Raw genomic sequence first — 15304 nt, forward strand, 5'->3', positions numbered from 1 at the left:
CCCTTTAAGTGCATCCTTCTCACCACCCCTCCCTTTCCCCAAGGCAGCATCAGGCATCAGGCAGGTGCCCAAATCAGGAGAAAGAGCTTGCAGCACCAGGTACAGCCTTCCCCTATTCCCCCTCCTTCCTTACCCCACACTGCTCGTGCCCTGCTGATGGTTCTCCAGCCTGGCAGGACTGACCTCCCTAGGAAAGGGGATAAGGCTGGAGTCAGGGATGGATGGGATGGGGCCTGGAGGGTGGGGCAGGGGATGGGATGGGGGAAGGATGGGGTGCTGGCCATAAGCTGCTGGTCTCCTGGGCCAGGCCCCAGCAGGGAGAACAGGCTGGTCTGCATGATATAAGGCAGAAGAGGTGGTGAAGTAGAAGAAAGAATGCAGATCCGTGCCTAGCTTCTTCTACTTCACATTTTTGTGACCTTGGGAAAGTCACCAAACGTGTCTGTGATGTGGGGACTCCTCCTTCTCCCCTGCGTGTTATATATGCCAGTCCCAGGGTGAAAGGCAGGATGCTGGCAGCTAGAAAATTACTCACACCTAGGCCTGCACTCAGTCCTTGGGCCCCAGCTCAGGCCAGAGTCCTCTGGGAGGGCCAGAAAGCAGCCAGCCCAGTGCCTTCCCCAAGCCTCAGTTTCCCCAGCCAGGAGCCAGGGTGGGCCTTGATCGACCTCCAGACCTCCCACGGTCTGAAGTCTCTTGTGGGAAGTGCTTCTGGAAGTATCCTGGCCCAAAGATCACACTGGCAGGAGTCTAGAGGGGCCTAGGCCCCCTCCCAGAACACACTGTGTCTAGGTTACAGGCTAGACACACCAAACACGCACCCTCTCCCTGCCTCTTCTGGCCCTGTGTCCCAGCAGCTGAGCAAATGGCATCTCCTCCCCTCCTCCTTGCCCCTTGCCATTCCAGCGCAAAGGGCACAGGGGCCTGGCGTGCCACACTGGCAGCTGTAGCTTTCCATGCTGCCGTCAAGTTTTCCAGAGCACAAATGAGACAGGGGAGCCAGGAGAGCCAGGAACAACCACCGGGCCCCTAGAGGATCTGGGGGATGTGGGCCTGCCCCAGACCTGCATTTAGGTCTGTGCTGAGGGGTGCAGGCAGAAGCCCCCACCAGGTCCTGGCATTGGGAGGCACCTATGGCCACTGGGCCCATTATCTGGCATGAGTCCCATGGCAATGAGCCTAAGCTCCAGTGTGGCCTGAATCCACTCCCTGTGTGACCTTGGAAGAGTCACTTAACCTCTCTGCGCTTCGGTTCCTGCTGAGGCAGCAGCCTCTCAAAATCTGAGGGGACAATGGCATGAAGGGCCTGGAGCTGAGGTTGGCTGTTCTCAGAGCTGCTTCTATTATGATGAGTATTTTTATGGCTGGACAACCTTGGGCCAGTTACCAGTCTCCTGCGCCAAAGCTCTGCCCAGACCAGCTGGAGGCTCAGCTCAGTCCAAAGGACCATCAAGGCTCCACACTGGATCAGGTCAACCTCTCATCAGTAAGCACAGGGCAGCAATAAGCCAAGCGGAAAAGCCCCTGCCCAAGGGAGTTCAGCTCTGGTCTTCTGGGCAAAGGGGTGAGTGCAGCAGTAGAGAGTGTGCATCTAGGCTTCCTAGAGGGCAGAGGGAGCAAGGAGAGGAGAGCAGGGAGGGAGAGCCTTATCACTGACCTGGCCAGTACCCTATCTTGCCCCTTGGGGGTTACTGGGTGCCGGACACCCCTCCCCAGGGGCTATATTAGCCATGTGAGTCACGGTGGACAGGCTGGGAGGCCTCGGCGGGCGGGCACAGTGTAGGGTTACAGTCCATTTATGGGCGCAGCAGAGGGCAGATATCAGTGTCGATGGCATTCATTCCCAGCTATTCTTAGGAGCCTCTCAGGAACTCCACACAGCCTGGCTGGGCAGCAAGGGACAGAGCAGGCAAGGCTGGGGTCGGGGGTCGGGGGTGGGGTCGGGGCAGGGCTATGGGCTGGGGAGGGGGCGCCTGAGGGCCTCTCACTCCACTCTTCTCTTGTCCACAGAGGCCGCCGCTGTCAGCACTAGCATGTCTTACAGCGTGACCCTGACGGGGCCTGGCCCCTGGGGCTTCCGCCTGCAGGGGGGCAAGGACTTCAACATGCCTCTCACTATCTCCCGGGTAAGTGGGCACTGCCCACGGCAGAGTGCCCTCAGGGGTTGGCATGTTCAGAGTGGGGTGTGTGTGTCCCTCCGTCTGTCTTCCTCAAGACTCTTGAAAAGCAGAACTCACCCGACCCCCAGTTTGGGGGCTGGGACTGGACACAACTGGATGCTGCCAACCACAGACCCCTGGTCTCAGTCACAGCTGTTTGCCCACCAGAATTGGCCAGCGTGTTATGAGTGTGAAATGTCATGGGCAAGTGGCGGGTGTTCTGAGCAGAGGAGGAAGTGCCAAGTTTTCATGGCAGGTAGACAGGTGAACAGAGCAGCCTTCCTAAGCTCTTCCTCAGCAGGGTGGGCTCAGGGTGCCCTCAAGCCTGGAAGTGGGCAATTACCTTGGGGGAGAGAGCACTCCTAGCATGGAGAGGGCAGGGGACAGGAGGGCAGGTCAACAGATGGACAGACTGCTGACTCGGTTGTCAGGGCTTGGGGCTGGATTGGGCTGGTTACGGGGCTCCAGCATCTACTTCCTCTCAGAGCCAAGATAACAGCCCCCCCACCCCCACCCCCCGCACCCACACACACACCTTCCTGGGTCTGCCAGGGACCTAGCACTTGCTGGCCTCGTGAGGCTAGGTCTTCCTCCGTCACCTGCCCAAGCCCTGACCCCTTCGTCCATGGCTGCTCTGCCTGTCTGTCTCCCATCTTATTCCCCATGTTTACCTGGGAAAGCGAGCCATGTCCTGCAGTGTCTGTGATCAGGGAACAGCACTGCCTAATGCGGATGTCACAGAACATTGGACAATGTCTGAGTAACTCTATTGTCCCACTGGGGACACTGAAACCTAGAGAGTCGAGAAGCTAGATCTGCTCGAGAGGAAGCTTCTATGAGAAAGGACTTCGTTTTAAGCACTGCTGTGTCCTCGGCACCTACACCAGGGCCTAGGACATAGTAAATATTCAGGCAACATTGGCCAAGCACAGGGACTGTCCACAAGTCTGACCGAGCTGGGGCTGAAGGCCCCAAGGCTCAGAGTGGACTGTGAGGTGTGTGAGAGAATAGACAAGTCCTGCCTGGTGGGTCAAGGCTGAGGGGACCACCTGCAGTGCTGCTGTGGGCACAAGAGGGCAGGCTGAGGCCCCAGGCTCTCTTCGGAGCATGATGGATGGGCAGGAGTGTCTGGGTTGCTGCCCATCTGGGGACAGGAAGACAGTTTCTTTCCCTTGCCTTGGGCCTGGGATAGAGAGGGTCAGGGAGGCACTGAGGTGGGCACTGAGGTGCTTGGCAGAAGGGGCAGGGAGCCAATACCCCCACTGGATGAGCAGTCCTCATTGTGGAACATGATGTGGGCACTTTGGGGGACCCCAAGGAGAAGCCCCACTCAGGGGTGCCATGGGAGGACATATCAGCCATAGAGGCCACATTCCTCTGGGGCGGGGCAATGGCCTGGTTCCAGCCCAGAGAAAAGGCCTTGCCCTCCATCTTCCTACTGGAAAGCTGGCTCATTCTAACCTGAGTCTGCACCCCTCCAGACCCACTTCCCTGGAGACCACAGGGTCCCACACTGAAAGGACACCAAGAGACTTGCACACCCTTTCTGATGATATGGTAACACATGGGCATTTGAGCCCAAGTAGACATCCTCCCCCAACTCTGACCCTGCACAACTCCCACCCCCATGGTTGCAGGTCTGCTGTCTGCATGAGGCGCGGCTGTCCACCCTCACTCTAACAGGTCCACCGGTGACACACGCCTAAGACTGAGCCCAACTCTCCCCCAGCCCCACCATCCTCAAGGCTTCCTCCTGGTGCTCCCTGCCCCATCTCTGTGGTGGACATTAGCCTCCTGGCTCAGTGGCACCCAGGATAGCCAATTACCTCACCCAGGGTCTATGTGCCACCTGGCCTGGCCAGCTCAGGGCTTAAATTGCAGCATAGAGGCCTTAAGCTAGACAGCAAGAAGAATGTCCTCCCTGCAGGGAGGGCGTGTATTGGGACGTACTGGAACCAATGACTAGGAATACTTTTAAAAATAGAATCAGGCAGGGCATCGGGGGATGGGCATAATGGCCTCTCTGCTTTCTACAGAGGCGTGCCCCGAATCACCGAAACCATGAGCAAGCTGGACCAGGTGGGCACTGAGGCCTCCCCAGGGCTGGGAGCCCCTTGAGGAACTCCTCTGGTGGGCTGCTGATACCCTGGGCTAGAGGTCCCAGGTTCACTGTTGCCGGCCAGGTGGTATTTCCTGCTGAGGCTCTCCAGGACTTTCTGCTCCAGGAACTTCTCTCCCAAGGGGCTGCAGGGCCACAGCTCTCTGGAGAGACCCTACTCCCACCCCAACCATGATCTACTTCCCACATGAAACTATGGGTGCACAGGCGACTGGTGGCATGTTGTGGAGGGGGGATTGGCAGAGCAGGGCCTGCTCATTCTCAGCAGGGGCCTCTACATGTCAGTGCAATCCTGAGAGGTGGTCAGGTAGGCAGGGCTTCAGAGCCAGGCTAACTGAGGTTTGAATTTGCACACAGGCTCCTCTAGTCACCCCTAGCTTCTATGCTTGCGCTCTCACCCCTGTGGCTAGGGGATAGCAGGAAAGCATGGAGTGGGACCTGTGCCATCAGAGTAGGTGCAGACTGAAGCACCTTCTGTAAGAAGGTGGCCACCTGCAGGCTGTGTGGTAGCTCTGATGCCACTCCACCTTGCCCACAGGCCCTACAGCATCAAACTTGGGACAGCAGCAGCCCCTCAAGGCCTCCCTTCAGTGGATCTCAGCTTGAGGACCCACAGAGAAGGAGGTTTATGAGGGAGACTCAGAGGGTGGAGGGGGAAATGCCTTTATTTATCCTGAACAGGTGCGGCTGGGCCTGCAACATGAGCTGCCCTCTCACCCCCACCCTCCCCAACCCCAGCTAGTTCTCCAGGATGTGGGGGAGGGGTGGGAGCCGCTCCAAAGGCTCAGCTCCCACCCCAGACAATCACTAGGCCAGAGGCTGGGGCCCTGGTCTGCGGACTTGCCCCTTGGCACATGTGGTCCTTGACTTTTATGGAAGAGGTGTGTATTTTTGTTCCGCTCTGCTACTCACAGTTTTGTTACCTTAGAAAAGTCAGTTCACCTGCTGAGTTGCAGTTCTCCCATCTGTAAAATGAGGATAGTGCCTTGGGGAGAATGCTTCATAACACGCACTGGTGAAGATACTTCACACCTGTTGTTCCTCCAGAACTGGTTGTGAGGACCTGAGAATGGTGAGCTGAGCTGGCTGGGGCCTGTCTCTCTGCTGCACCCACCAGCCCGGCAGGCTTGCCTGGCCACGAGCCCCTTTGCAGTTTTCTGTTTCCGAATTTGTCAGACTACCCCAGCTACAATGGGGATGCAGAGCACAGAGGGTCCCCATGGAGGAGGAAGGCCAAGACTATTCTGGGGCAACTGTACTGGTGATTCCTGGAATTCTGAGGCTGCTGGAGCCGTTTCTGGGGCAGCGCCTCTCAGTGCTGACAGGTCATGCTGTTTATAGCCACCCTGAAGGTCAGACAAGCCTCTGGAGGGCTCCTGTGGGGCTGCAGGCCTGCCCCCGCCCCCAACACATGAACAAATGGGGAAGATAACCGACAGGCCCACAGCTGGCGAATGCATTCTTAGAGGTTCCCTGGCCAGGCTCTCGCCTCCCATGCTTCCCCTCTTGGTGCTCAGAGCTGTCCCTGACCTTATGGGGGCCTGGAAGGGCATGGCTATGAGGCTGGCTGGGGCCTGGGGAGCAGACCTTCCAAGGCCCTGGGCCAAGACACAGGGTCCTGGCAGCATCCGGGCAGGCCTGGCTCCTCGGGCTGAAGGTGCTGTGGGACAGCAGCAAGTGTAAGAAGGTGTCCTGAGTAAGGTCTGCAGGAGCCTCTGCCCTAGGAGATGTCTCCCCAGTTCCCTGAGTCTCTGTCCTCCTCTACATGGTCCCCCCAGCCAGGAGTGGTCTGTCATTGCCAAGGCCCCGCTCCCCAGACCTTCCCTTCCCCAAAAACAGCTTCTCTGCCTCCTTGGGACCAGGCTCCACCCTACCCAGGAATCATCTTAAGAGGCACGAAGCAGATTTTGCCGTGTCCCATTGTTCTCTGAGGCCCAGCGAGAGTGATGTGGCCATGGGAGAATTCTGCAGGTGACACCCAGGACACAGAAGGCGAGGGAAGGGTATGGTCAGCTAGAGGCGGGACCAGTGACCACTGGCTTCGGGCTCAAGGAGGTCACTGGTATGTGTGGGACGGTGAGGGTCAGAGCCAAGTGGATGGGTGCGAGGGATGGGAGACGGTAGAGGCAGGACCTGCCGATCACTGCTCGGAGACGCCTGGGGGAGAAGAAAGGGAGAGAAATATGACAGGAGCTAGCTAGAGCAGCTAAGGCAAGGGAGGGAGAGACTTTTTCTTTTAACACTATTTTCTTAGAGCAGTTTCGGATTCATAGCAAAATTGAGGGGAATGTACAGCGATTTCCCATGTATCCCCGGCCCCTATGTATACACAGTCAGTGTCCCCCACCAGAGCAGCATATTTACTAGAATTGATGAAACTACATCGACACATCATTACCACTCAGAGTTCATAGCTGACATTAGCGTTCCCTGTTGGTGTGTGGACAAATGGGTAATGACATATACTTACCATTATAGTACCATGCAGAGTATTTTCACTGCCCTAAAAATCCTCTCTGCAAGGAGAGGCATTTTGAGCATACACAAGACTCTGGCTTGTTCATCGGCCAGGGTAGGGCTGAGAGTGGGACCATGGGGAGACAGAGTTTCCAGTGAGAGGGTGAGGGATGGAGCAAGACCCGAGGGAGGCCAGATGGGACGGGAGTGGAGCATGGCATGACGGTAATTTAATCACATAATGTTCAATGCACTTAGGGCTCCATGAGAAATCCCCTGGGGTGCTCAGTGTGGAAGGGTTGGGAGGAGATGCTGGAAGCCACACCATTCATCCACTAGCTGCTCTGGCTCCCCACCCCCCACCACACCCACAAAGTTAAATCTAGAGGGGAAGGAAAGCAGGGGACTTCTGAGCACTGGGGGTGATGGTCAGGAGCTGCTGTAGGGAGCGCAGCTGCCCTCCTGGCCGCCAAGGAGCTGGGGAAATAGGAGCTGACGACAGGGATGTGCCTGAGTCCGGCTGGTCTTGCTTCCCCAGGAACCTGGGCAGCACTTCTCTCCCCTCCAACTAATACTCAGGCCCCTCTAGGGACAGCAGGCTAGCTCAGGACTGGTCAGTCAGGGCAGCCCTTGCATCCCACTCTCTGCCAGCTCCAGATCTTGTTTCCTGTGGAGCCAGGGAGGCTCCTAGCCTCGGCCCCTCCAGCACCTCCAGGGGAAGGGTCAGGGGCAGCACGGGCACCTCCTTGGTTGGGAGCTTATCTGAAACGTTCTCAGCTCTGCGTCCTCCTTATATAATGCCCTATCTGATAATGTAATGCTCACAGCAAGCTGAGAGAAAGGCATTACTGCTTTCCTTAACACAGAGGGCATGGAGGCTGGCACCGCAAGCTCAGGTCTCACTCAGACCAAAATCCCCACTCTTCCCTTTGCTGCCTCCCCACAGGCACCTGCAGGTAGCTGGAGCCACAGCTGCTTCCTGGCAGTGGTTATCCCTGTGCCCCCTCTGGGTGCCCTAAGACCACAGCCCAGCAAGGTGAAAGGACTCCTGTGGGCCAGATGATGACCTTAGCCCTCCAACACCTTGAGCCCATTCTAGCGAGCCTCAGGACTGGAGCTCTACCCATGGCTGGTTTCCCAGCTGAGAGGTAGCTGGTGACCCAAGAAGACGGAAAAGTGACGTGGGAATGAAACAACTATTACAAAGAGTTTTTAAAACATTTAAAAGGGGAAAGACTGAGAAAAAAAAAAAAACCTCCAAGGATTTAGCTGCTTTGGGTCCTTTCTAGGATGAGAAAAGCAGAGAGGGATAGAAGCAGATAAGAGATCTGTGGCTACATGAAGCCTGGATGGCACCCTTCACTGCCCTGGTCTCTGGGCCAGAATATGAGGGTGGCCCCACCCCTCTTCTGGGCAGGCTGCTCCTGCACTCCCAGTTGGGGAGGAGATCCAATGGCCCTTAGGCCAAGCAGGGGGTCCCTTCCTCCATCCTGCCTCCCTCTGTAAGGAGAACTGGGCAGAACTAGAAGAGTGCCTCCTTACAAGAGGATGACATGCCCTCCTTACAGCCCAAGTGTTCTTGGGTCTTGCTCAGGGCAGCCAAAGGCCAGGCCAGCCGAGCCCTGACGGGCATGTGCAGGTGCAGGGAGAAAGGTGCCAGGGGCAGGTGGGAGCCAGCTCGGCGGCTTCCCTTGGGGGCAGCTGAGCTCTTCCCTGGCAACAAGTATCACCGCTGTCTATACAAGGCAGGGCCAGGCAAAGGGAAGGTGGGAGACCCAGCGGGAAGGATTAGTGTACCTGAGAGAGAAAGGTGTCCCTGAGGCAGCTCCCAAAGGACGGCATTCCAGATTCACCACACCGCACCCCCACCCCACCCAGCCAGGCTTGCCTGAGCTGATCTGGGCCTCGCCTCTCTTGGATGTCATTCTGGTGTCCTTGCTCACGCTGTCATCCATGATCTTCTGGACACAACTCTGGTCCTGCCTGGCAGTTATCACCTCTGTAGACAGAAGGCTTGCCCTTCTGGCTGGGGTCTGTGCTGTCACCACCCCCACCCGTCCACCTGGGAGCTCCCTGCTGCAAGGTGATGGCCCCTATTCTGTAGATGTTTTGTAGCATCTAGGGAACCCTGATGTGGGGGAGCCCTTGTGTGGAGAGCCCTGCAGGCAGCCCACTAGGAAAGCAGAGGCATTGCACACTGCATCCTGAATGGAAGCATACGAACTTCTGCTACTTTCTCTGAAGAGTTTCAAAACTAAGATGGATTGGTGGATAGCGAGAGAGAGAGAATGTGATAGATACAGCACGTTGAATGAAGTGTTATGGTTGAATCTCGGTGGTGGGTATTGGAGTGTTTATTGTAGAACTCTTTCAGCTTTTTCTGTGTTTGAAGATGTTTGTAATAAAATGCTGGGGAAAGCACAAGCCTGAATGTGCAGCCAGGTGTAGAGAAAGGACAGGCCTGGCTGAGCAGCTTACTTGCCCTCAGGAGTCCCCAGTCAGCCCACAAAGTATTTTGTATTTCTTCACTGTTGCTTTTCACCCATGGTTAACCCTTTAAATTGAAGGAGACAACACACTCTTGTCATTAGCTGAGGCTCCCTGTGGCCTTGGATTTGGAGAGAAGGGCTGTATACATTTTGAGAAGGACTGAGTAGTTCTAAGATGCCTCTCTGGGAGCTGGGAGAGCAGGCTGGACTTTGCAAACGGGCAACGTGGCTACCCGGCAATCTTGGGGTTCGTTTTTCCCATCCTTGCCTGTCTCAGCAGATTCGGGTGGGAGAGGCTGCTCTGGGCAAAGGTGACCAGTGTTTAAGGAGGCAACACATCCCCTGGGGCTGCAAGGCCTGGGGAGGGCCTTCAGCGAGGGCTCTCCCGGTCTTGCTGTTAGCACTGGGTAGTAACACGTGGCTCTTGGCCACACCCTGCACAGCTCACCTGGTTTAGATGCGAGTTCCCTGGGAGGGGCCTGGCAGGAGATTTTTTTCTATGTCTAGGAGCCCAGGGCCTGGCTAGAGGCCCTCTCAAACTTGACACCCATGGCATGGGACTGTCCTCAAGTTCTGTCTGGGCTCCTTCTTGAATGGTCCCCAGGCTTTAGCCAGAAAACGACTTCTGCCAGCATTAGGAGCTGGCCTTGTCCCTGGGGTATAGCCAGGAAGGTGACTGGATTGCACTTAGAGAAGCCAGAAGCAATGGCTAGTGGGCAGTTAGAGAGGAAAAGCCAAGGGGCTCTGTCCAGTCACTGCTTGGCATGGGGTGGCTCGCAAAGGCTCTTCTTTCCTATGGTGTCACTGGGGGTGGGGCCTGCATGGCAGTCCACATGATGTCACAGGGGCCTTCAATATGATGTCATGGGGGTGAGTTCACAAATTCATTCTATGTGATGTCAGCAGGGGGTGGAGCTTGCATGGTGATGTCATGGGCGGTAGAGCAGAGTCTCCCTGACATGAAAACATCTTCAGAGCTGGGATTTCATTCCATTCCATGGAGTGTCACTAAGGGCAGGCCGTCAAGTTATTTTAGGTGATATTACGAGACCTTCCAGAATTTTATATTTCACGTGATATAACTGCAGATGGGGCCTCCACCATATTCTGGCCGCAATTGCTAACAGCCAGGCATGCGGAGTCTGGTCATTGTGCATGATGTCATTGGGGGTGGAATCTGAGCCATCATGGCATCCCAAGTAATGTCCCTGGGGGGTGGCCTTTCTGATAATGCATGGGGTGTTCTGGGGTGAAGCATGCCTGGCATTCTATGTGATCACACTGGGGGTGGAGCCCCCAGACTCTAGCATTCTGTGATGTCATTAGAATGTAGGATTTGGGAACTGACTCCCACATCTGCACCTCCCCTACTGGAAGGTTGAAGCTGACCTCAGAGCACTGAGCCCTATCCCCTGTCCCAGCTTTGCTCCCCCAGGCAGGGTTGACGGCTCCCCAGCCCGCTGCACCCCTGCCGTGGTAGCACTAGGCACTCACATTAGGATGCTTTGTGAGGGTGCATTTGTCCTGCCTGCTGATCTGGCAGCACCTCTGTGGAGGCACTGAGTCTTAGCTCCTCTGTATTCCCTCCCTTCTGGAGCCTGGAAAGAGCTCTATGGGTTTTCAGAGTATAGGTGTTACAGGAAGCAGACTGGCCCCCAAATCTCAATGGCTTAGCACAATGAGTTTATTTCTCACTCATGCAACCTCTGATATAGTGGTGCTCCTTAGTCATTCTCCTACAAGTAGTGACTCCAGAATCCAGGGCCCTTCCGTTAGTGGCTTGGGGGTCCTTTTCCGGCTCCTCTGCACCCAGTCAGCCGACAAGTATAGAGAATGCGGGATGGCAAAGCTGGCTGCTTGGCACAGGCCTGAAAGTGGTGCGCACTGCCTCCATCCCCATTCCTCTAGCTAGAGCTAGTCTTACAGCCACACTCATACCAAGCACCAGGAAATATGGCGGCTATGTGCCAGCAAAAAGAATCAGGCGCGGTGAGCAGCAGGTACTGGCCCCAGTGAATAAAAGGCCTCTACTGGATTATCCCAGGTGACTCTCCCCAGAGGACTGGCCCATCCTCAGGCTCACCGTCCTAATGTGCATCCCCTCATCTGCCATCTTCTCAGATCACGCCGGGGAGCAAGGCGGCCCAGTCCCAGCTCAGCCAGGGTGACCTCGTGGTAGCCATTGATGGTGTCAACACAGATACCATGACTCACTTGGAGGCCCAGAACAAGATCAAGTCTGCCAGCTACAACCTGAGCCTCACACTGCAGAAGTAGGTGGCAGCTAAAGGGTGGCTGGGGTGTGGGCATCGGGGGCCTGAGAAAGGGGCTGTCCAGGAGCAGTCGTGTGGGTCCAGCCCTGTGCTCCAAGGCCTCACAGGGCAGTAATGACAGCCCCTGGACCAGGGGAAAGACCAGGCCCAGTGGTTGTCGAGCACCTGCCACATCTGTGCCTCACTTTACAGATGAGGCTGAGAGGGTTGGTTCAGTGTTGCCAGTATACAGGCTGAGACGCCTGGAAGCCAGTGTCTTCCCTGCTTCCTCCTTGCACAGGCAGCCTCCCAAGGACCTAGCAGAGGCCTGTGGCTACAAAGTGCCCAAGGGTCATGACTTCTTCATCCTGGTCAGGCCCAGTGCCTTCCTGGGGACACCCAGCCCACAGGGTGGACAGTGGGCTTCAGGCCCTCTGACCTGACTCCCCAGTACTCTATTGCTTTCCCCCGGTCGGCCCTGCCCAGGCAGGAGCTCCTAGCCCCAGAAATAACTGTCTTCACTTGGTCTCATTTCTATTTTCTCCAGGTCGAAGCGTCCCATTCCCATCTCTACGACAGCACTCCCAATCCAGTCCCCGCTGCCAGTGATCCCCCACCAGAAGGTAAGTGCTGACAGTCAATGGCGGGCTCTACTCCCAGCCATGGTTCCTGGGGTGCAGCCCGTGGTCTTCCTGCCTGACCCTTGGCTGGCCCACCTGGGGTGAGGCGAGGGACCAGCCCTGCCTCACCACGGCCCTGCCATGGCTGACCCTGGGGGGTGGGGCAGACCTTGGGGAGAGGTGTTTGAGCCCCCATGAAGTACTGAGTATGGGTACCTGGCTGGGGGCTACCACCCTGGGCCTCATGACTGAGCTGATGCAATCCCAGCTTAGGCAGCCGTGTTCTCAAGAGACGGAGCATCCTCCCAGCCAGGAGGGACATTGGTCCAGAAAGCTCTGCCCCTCATCCTCCTAAGGCACTGGGGTGGGTGGTAGGGTGGGGGTGGGGCGACTGTGACATGAAAGCGGGAGGCCCCAGCTTGAGCTGGTCACCTCATGAGGAGCTCCCAGGCCTGGAGGGGCCTGCTGGCCCTCGGGGTTTCTCCTGTGACCTAGGCTCTCTCCCTCCAATTTCCATCCCTCCTCCCCATTGCGTGCCCCTATAGCCCAATCAGAAATGCTGGTGGTGGCCAAGAGGCAGGCACAGGACAGAAGGTGGAGCCCTGGTGCAGACCTCACCCCCTTGCCAACTCCCTATAAGCAGCTCAACCCTGTGGGCCCAAAGCACGCCCCCCCCCCCACCTTTCCTACCGGGACCCACTCCCCACCCTTCCCTGCATGACCTCATACTGACCCCTGTCTCTTCAGTGCAGCAGAGTGGGCAAGGGGGAAAGTGGGGAGAGGGGAGAGCAAAACGCTGACGGGGGTTGGGTGGGTGACAGATTGGGGAAATAGGCAGAAGGCTACTTGGGAGAAGTTGCAGAGGTGAACCAAGGGAACCAAATGTCAGCCCCCTACTTCCTTAGTTTCTCCTCCTGTACCTCCATGTAGGAGAAACTGGTAGACTGCCTGTCTACCACCAGCTGGGGGGCCCCCTCTTACTGACCATCAGGGGCATCTCAGTATGTGGTCAACAGAACAGCAGGCCTAGCAGTGCTCACCAAGTGCCCCCCCCTCAGGGGATTGGGGAACAGACATAGAATGGAGGTGGCTCCCCCCATACCCTGAGACCCACTTTCCCCTTGTTCTAGCCCTTTCCTCCAGCCCTGTAGGCAGGCTGGCTTGGCTTGGCTTTCTGTGTGGGGCTTTGCAGTTTGTCCAAGTAGATGCCAGCATTGGTGCCAGCAGCCATGTGCCTCCCCTGCTTTTCCTGACAAACCCCTTCTCTTCCAGGTGCCCTGGAAGAGCTCAGTGCAGCAGGTTGCAGGCTGCAGGGCGCTGGCACTAACACCTCTGTTTCAGGTCCATGCAGAAGCGCTGGGGTGCGTGTGGCCTCTAACTGCTCTCTTCTCTCTCCCTTGCATGGCGGCTACCCTGTGCCAGGACCCTGCTCTGGACACGAACGGCAGCCTGGTGGCACCCAGCCCCAACCCCGAGGCGAGGGCCAGCCTGGGCACCCCGGAGCTCAGGCAGACCTTTAGCTCCTCCTTCTCCCAGACTTCCGTCTTCTCCTCACACATGGAGGCCTCTGACCCTGGCCCTCCACAGGGCAGCCCAGGGGCCAAGACCAGCCCAGAGGGGACTCTGGACTCACTCAGCCCGAAAGTATCACTGGGCTCGAGCCAGCCAAGACAGTATAACAACCCTATTGGCCTGTACTCAGCAGAGACCCTGAGGGAGATGGCTCAGATGTATCAGATGAGCCTCCGAGGGAAGGCCTCAGGTGCTGGACTCCCAGGAGGGTAGGTAACGGGCGCACAGTTCTCCACTGGTGGTCTAGGGCCACCTGGGTCCTCAGTGCTCAGTGAAGGCCTGGGCAGGTGGTCAGAGTGATGAGCTGGCCTCAATCTGCCAACCCCAACCCCCTGAGGCAGCGCAGGCTGAGAGCCATGAAAGCAGTGATCCTACCGACATTTGCCATGAGCCAGCTGCATCATTGCTTTATGAGACCACCCCCGAGTAATGGGTCAAGTTTTATAGAGAGGGAAACTGAGGCTCAGAGAAGGTTAAGTCGAGGTCCAGCTATCCTGAATGCAAGAGACGCTGAATCCCAATAATATCGTACCAAGCCATCCCCACTCACCTGGATAGGACAAAACCTGCTACCTCCAGAAGCTCTGGGGCAAGGGGATAGGCTGGTCCCCATCCCTCTAAGACCCCTGAGGCAGGAGCAAAGAAGAATTTCAGAGGTGGGAAGGCAAGTTCTCTAAGGCTGGGAGTGGTCTGGGAAGGCTACCTGGAGGAGGGAACATCTAAGCTGGGTGTAGAGAGATTTCGCAATGGTGTGAAGGGAGTGGGCTTGCAGGACTGACCCTGGCTAGGGTAGGGCAGCAAGGAGGCAAGGCCCCAAGAAGAAAGGGGCTGTGCAGAATAGCAGCCCATCCCCTGCCCCCTGACATCTAGCTGGTGGGATTCTAAGGTTAAAAGAACCTAGAGCCAGTAGTCATCATGGAGGGGCTGAGGGAAAGGAGCCCCCAAGCAGAGCACGTATTAGCTTCTAAGCCCTTCATGCTTGTTATCTCATTTTAACTTCTCCCATGATCCCATGCAATTGGTATAATTATCTCTAATTACTGTGTGCTAGAAGCAGAGCCGGCTGAGTCAAGGCAATATTGGCCAGTGGTTAGGAGTACATGGACACGAGACTGTCCCTATCTCAGGATTACGGGGAGGACTGAAAGAGACAACATGTGCATAGCGCTGAGCTCTATTCTGGCACACTTGGTATGTGCTATCTGTCATCATTGCCTGGAGTCACACAGCCCGGGTCAGTCTGACCCAAGCCCATGCCCTTTCTTTGTCTTTGCTGCAGAAGGTACCTGTGCTCCACCAGCTCACTGCTCCCCTGAGGATCTCCACCTCCGTGCCCCACCCCCACCCCCGCTCCTCAGCTCTTTCTCAGATCCTGGGTGAAGCTAGCCTTGGGCACGCCATGGTCTGAACACCTGGACCCTGGCTTCCCTGGACCAAGGTGGCAAAGCCGTATATCCCCGACTTTTTCTAGCAAGGAGCTTCTGCCAGAAAACTCAGGGAATGGCAGAACAGAAATGGCCTCCTTCTCTGCTTTGGATGGGCTCGTAGCTCCTTCTGGTCCCCCTGGGACTGGCCCCCGGCAGGGAGGTCAGCCTCTGGTGCACTGGGACCTCCATGAGGCACACTTGCAGTGAGG

The 15304-nt window shown here is 56.8% G+C and overlaps 1 protein-coding gene across 9 annotated transcripts in view; it reads left to right on the forward strand.

Annotated features, from left to right (window-relative positions):
* Positions 1-1748: 1748 nt before the first annotated feature.
* The window catches only part of LDB3 (LIM domain binding 3), a 60542-nt gene continuing 46986 nt past the window's right edge, over positions 1749-15304 (forward strand). For 6 of the 9 annotated variants that reach the window (XM_074337205.1, XM_074337208.1, XM_074337206.1 and 3 more), the window contains exons 1-4: positions 1749-1909; positions 2011-2126; positions 11346-11497; positions 12024-12099. In XM_074337205.1, the coding sequence (XP_074193306.1) occupies positions 2034-2126; positions 11346-11497; positions 12024-12099 (321 nt within the window). In that variant the 5' untranslated portion in view covers positions 1749-1909; positions 2011-2033. Of the gene's footprint in view, positions 1910-2010; positions 2127-11345; positions 11498-12023; positions 12100-13518; positions 13878-15304 lie in introns of all 9 variants that reach the window. The other 3 variants (XM_074337204.1, XM_074337207.1, XM_074337210.1) reach the window with 1 other exon arrangement.

The sequence above is a fragment of the Rhinolophus sinicus genome, linkage group LG07, assembly GCF_036562045.2.
Source record: "Rhinolophus sinicus isolate RSC01 linkage group LG07, ASM3656204v1, whole genome shotgun sequence".
In the NCBI taxonomy this organism is placed as follows: Eukaryota; Metazoa; Chordata; class Mammalia; order Chiroptera; family Rhinolophidae; genus Rhinolophus; species Rhinolophus sinicus.